At 42.5% G+C, this 5000-nt stretch overlaps 1 protein-coding gene across 1 annotated transcript in view; it reads left to right on the forward strand.

Moving 5' to 3' along the window:
- Positions 1-466: 466 nt before the first annotated feature.
- Positions 467-5000, forward strand: part of LOC130706838 (cyclin-Y-like protein 1) — a 5799-nt gene continuing 1265 nt past the window's right edge. Inside the window, exons 1-2 of the mRNA XM_057539505.1 lie at positions 467-594; positions 3872-4034. Coding sequence (XP_057395488.1) covers positions 467-594; positions 3872-4034 — 291 coding nt within the window. The remainder of the gene's footprint in view (positions 595-3871; positions 4035-5000) is intronic.

Below are 5000 nucleotides of genomic sequence, written 5' to 3' on the forward strand. Positions count from 1 at the left end.
CTCAAGCGTTATGTAAAATCGCCATGCAACCACCACCAGTCTTGTAGTTAACATTGCACGTGATAGGCACTCAAGCATTTACTGAACAGTTGAAGTCGACACTGGGCTGTATGTGCTGCCCTTGACAAGTGGGAAGGTAATAACACAATGCGTGTCTTTAGAATGCCCTTTGCTGAGATGTCCTTTCATTCCTGTGACCAAAATTGGGTTGGAAATTCACACGGGCAGAGTAGAAATATCAGACTAACAGAAATATCTGACTTACAACTGTGACCTGGCCTCTGGCCTTGGCTTGGCTGAGCAAAGTCTTTGTAGAACCTAGGAATAAAAGGGGTGTCAAAAAGAGATGAAATCTGTCATTCCTAACAATTCTTATCACGGCACTTAAACTGAACTAAAATCAAAGATCAGTGCTCTACTTTTGCAGGTTTACTTAGAAAGGCTTTTAACTTATGCTGAGATCGACATGTGCCCCACTAACTGGAAAAGAATTGTTTTGGGAGCCATTCTTCTTGCCTCCAAGCTTTGGGACGATCAGGCTGTATGGGATGTGGACTACTGCCAGATCCTCGAGGACGTTACAGTTGAGGACATGTGAGTTTGTAAGGTTACCGTGAACTTTCTAACCATTTTCCAATACCTCATTTGCTCTCATAAAGTTTACATTTTTAAGAAATGTTACATTTTAAGAAAGGTTACCTTGTGCAGAGAGCTGAAATAGACATAAAATTACAGACTTCTTTCTATCTAGCTGTAGTATAACAATTTGTATTTCCCCTCATTAATTGGTAGGTCTTGATGTGTTATTGTTGTAATATTCTGCTTGATAAATTGAAATTATTTTTCTGGTGGTTTTTGCCAAACATTTTACAAGCTCACTACCAGAACAACATGGTACAGTCAGTAACTTGACAGCTTTCTTAAAGCTGTCTACCAGGTCCAGTCCATTTTTAAGGGGCACATGCCTGGTCTTTGCAGCAAGTGGCCACTGTTAAGGTCTTAGGGCCTCTAGACTACTGACAGGTTCTAATTTCAACCTGAGTCACCCATTGTGTATTTGCTTTTGCTGGTCTTTTTCTCCTTTTGATCTGAGGTTCTGTTGTTACAGAAACTAGGATGTACAGGTAGCCACATATAAAGGTTTCAGATCCCTGTGTTCCTGTCTCCTCCCCTAAAGTCTGCTGAGTTAGGAAACACCTACCTCTCAGGTAGTCCGGGAAGCATCCCTGGGGCCTCACCCAGGGCACTCAGCAAACACAGCGGCACTTTGTGGGGCCTTGAGTTAACTAGGCAGGTTCTCCTCACGGATGGCACGCTCACATGGGCATGAAACGCCAGGCTTCCAATCTGGCTCTGGTGAAGGGCCCCAAGGGTGGGAAGCAGGATGAGCCAGAGAGGTAATTCCAGCAGACTCTCGAAGTGCCCGCTTGACAGTGAACCTGTCTTTGTGGGTGGCATTCAGGAAAATGGGAAAGGACACCTCTTGATTATATTGGACAGCAGAGGCCGATCAAGATGGCAGGCAGGGGCAAGAGTTTGTTTTTGTTACCTTTGCCCCTTACTCTGGATAATTCACAATTACCAAAGTGCATATTTACAGCTGAAGCGAGGAAAGTTGTGACTAAGAGAAGGGACCGGTGACTGTCAGTAGCTGTCAAAGTGGCTTTTGGTGAAAATGCCCACTTTGGTGATCATGTAAACCAGGTGGTCATGGTGATATTGCTGGTAGCGATCTTAGCGAACAGTGTAACAGCAGATAATGAATTTGAAATGAAGAGAAGTACTTTTGGAAGTTGCAGAAACTAAAGTGACGTTGACCAACACTATCATCAGTCTTTAAACTGGTCCCTTGAAGGAAGGAAAATTTGTAATCGTGAACACCATCCCTGCCATGATGGCAGCTGAAATTTTCCCAGAATCTGCAACTGAGCTGACTGGGGCTCTGGTTCTCCAGGTACAACATCCGAGAACATGCAGGGAAACGTGTGGGTGTTCACAGACATTGAGCCCAGGAGCATTGGCGGCACTGTCCAGCTATGAAGAAACTAATTCTAAACAACGCTTTTCTGTGTAGAACGGAGAATCACCAGGAGTTATGTTTATAATAGGCTGCTTTTGTTTATGATCTTTGGGAGTTGGGAAGCATTACAACAAAGTGTCTAATACACATTTGTTTCATCCCTCTGCTGTTGACTACTATTTGTAATGGTCTCATTTTGAGTCTGAATTGAAAAATTGCTGTCTATCAGCTTTTCCTTAAAACTTTCTAACATCTCTGTGTCTTGTTAAATATATATTTCCCTTCAAAAGAGTAAGTTAAACTGAGCAGCTGCCGTTCAGACAGTTTGCTGCGCCTGTAAGTGGTAGGCTCTTCAGCCACCTAGCCATTTAAGAACAGCAGAAAACACAGAAGATGCATATTCTGTAGGCATAATGCTTTTCTTCAGTGATGAAAGCTCTATTAATAGACATGTTAATCCTATGAAGTACTGTATTTCCACACAATTAAAATGTATTAGTGGAGAAAATATAAAAGGGATCGTGAAGTGCATTTATTCCTGTAGTAAATTAAGTCCTGATTAGCTGATTATCAAAACATTATCTGATTTACATTGCTATCGACTTCTGGCCGTATGAACAGGAAATGAATTTTGGAAGTAGGTTCAGTTAGGTTTAAAGTTCAACAAATGAGAAACCTCATTTCTGCTCATACTCTGCTCTCCATACAGGAGAACATGGAGCATTTGTTGATTTATCCAATGGATAAAATATTAACACTTTAAAACCAAGAAACCAAATGTATTGTAAAATAAGCCACTTGCATGTTTGTTTGGGTATTTATCATTTTTATATAATCAACTCTCTAAAGTGATTGCTGTGGAAAGTGGTAAGATTTACTCTAATTTTATATTTATTTACTTAAACATTTGGCAAGCAAATGGCTGGATATGGTCATATAGCAGAAGCCTGCTCCCAGCACTCTACTTTCCCACTTCATTGAATTCGTCCTCTGTGGGCGTGTGCAGTCTGTCCTGGCAAGGGGCGGTAGGTCTGAACATTCTGGGCTGCTCTCCTAACACCGGGGGAAACAACTGCTCTATCAGAGGTCGTATCGTAAAGTGGGTTTAGTCTAGCTGAGACATAATCTTACTGCCTTCCTAAGCTTCAAAAGTGCATCCTGTCCTGTCATGGTGACGACAACTCACCCTAGTAAGGTTTTAAGGTGAACAGAAACTTGCGTTATGCCCTTTGACACAGCCCCATGCACGGGGTGGGGGTGGGGGGATTCCCTTTCCCATCGAATGTAGCTTATTTATTTATTTACTTGAGATGAATCCTTGTTGCCTCAAGAGTTTTCCCCCCTCAGAGATAATAGCAGTGGCTCTCGAGGGATCCCTTGGTTGCCGTGGTGATGTGCCCACGCCTTGTGTTGGCTCGTCTCCACCTCAGTGAGCCCCTTCCTGTCCTCAGCCCGGTGCAAATGTCTGCAAGCTCTTCAGAGCTAATAAACAGCATCCATCATTCCTTTCATCTGATCACTATAGCGGGGCCTTGTGAGTGAGTGTGGAGCATGACTCGTACAGCTGCACTAATGGAACTCTGAAGAATGAGCCCCTGAGTCAGCAGCATGAGTGCATAAGAGGGCCATAACCTCTTCCCCCTTGTCCCAGACTCAAAGTGCTGGGACGCAGAAAGGACCACAAATAGCTGTACCTTGTTTGAACATTAGGGTATTAATCCAGCTGGGTAGCCATTATTTGTTTCAGAACAGTATTTAGAGCCATCCTAGTAGCTCAGAATGGTATTTTTGAAGATAGCCCATTTGACTGAAATTGTCCTGTGTTGGTTTTGTCTTCTCCTCCTCCCCCAGGAATGAGATGGAAAGGCACTGCCTGGAGCTACTTCATTTTAATATTAATGTTCCTTTCAGTGTGTATGCCAAATACTACTTTGACCTTCGCTCCTTAGCAGATGACAACAACCTGAATGTTCTATTCACTCCTCTTAGCGAAGAAAGAGCACAGAACTTAAAGGTAAGGCTGTGAAGTCACTAACTGGGGTTTTCTGTCAGCCACTGAAGCCACATCTGTAGTTAAATTATATTAAGCAGTGATTAGGAAAATGGAAAGCTGTTAACAGTTTGAAGAGCTTATTGACCCGTTGGCATCATATTTCCTGTGTCTTTTGTGGTTTATACAGGGATCCCACATTATAAAAAAAAAAATTGTCTCTTCTGTAACCATAATTCAGAATACTTTAAATCATATTTAATCTGTTCTTAATGGTTTTCCATTTGAACCTCTACACTTACATATAACCATACATGAATAATTTCTTAAAATTGTATCCCTAATCATATGTACCTACATAATCTACTTACCACTCTTAACTGTCTTTTTTTTTTTTTAATAATTGATGTTTTGGACTATTTCTACTGTCTTGATATTTTGAATAAATAAATAAATGTATTTATTTATTTATGGCTGCATTGGGTCTTCGCTGCTGCACGCGAGCTTTCTCTAGCTGCGGCGGGCGGGGGCTGCTCTTCATTGCGGTGCGCAGGCTTCTCATTGCAGTGGCTGCCCTTGTTGCAGAGCACGGGCTCTAGAGCGCAGGGTCAGTAGTTGTGGCGCACAGGCTTAGTTGCTCCTCGGCATGTGGGATCTTCCCGGACCAGGGCTCAAACCCGTGTCCCCTGCATTGGCAGGCGGATTCTTAACCACTGCGCCACCAGGGAATTCCCTCTTAACTGTTTTTTACTCAGCTTGCAGTTCGTGTGTGTGTGTGTGTGTGTGTGTGGGTGTGTGTGTGTGTGTGTATGTGTATCACAGTTCAGTCCCATGAGTTTATTAGACAAAGCATCCGTGGCTAACCTGAGAGACCTATACTTGGAAGGTATAATGTGGATTCAGATACTGGCTGTAGAAAGTACATGAGTTTTTAATATAAATGGTAACGTACATGGAACAAAGTAATACTTATGGCTTATGATTTTTGGT

The sequence above is a fragment of the Balaenoptera acutorostrata genome, unplaced genomic scaffold (genome assembly GCF_949987535.1).
Source record: "Balaenoptera acutorostrata unplaced genomic scaffold, mBalAcu1.1 scaffold_957, whole genome shotgun sequence".
NCBI classification, from domain to species: Eukaryota; Metazoa; Chordata; class Mammalia; order Artiodactyla; family Balaenopteridae; genus Balaenoptera; species Balaenoptera acutorostrata.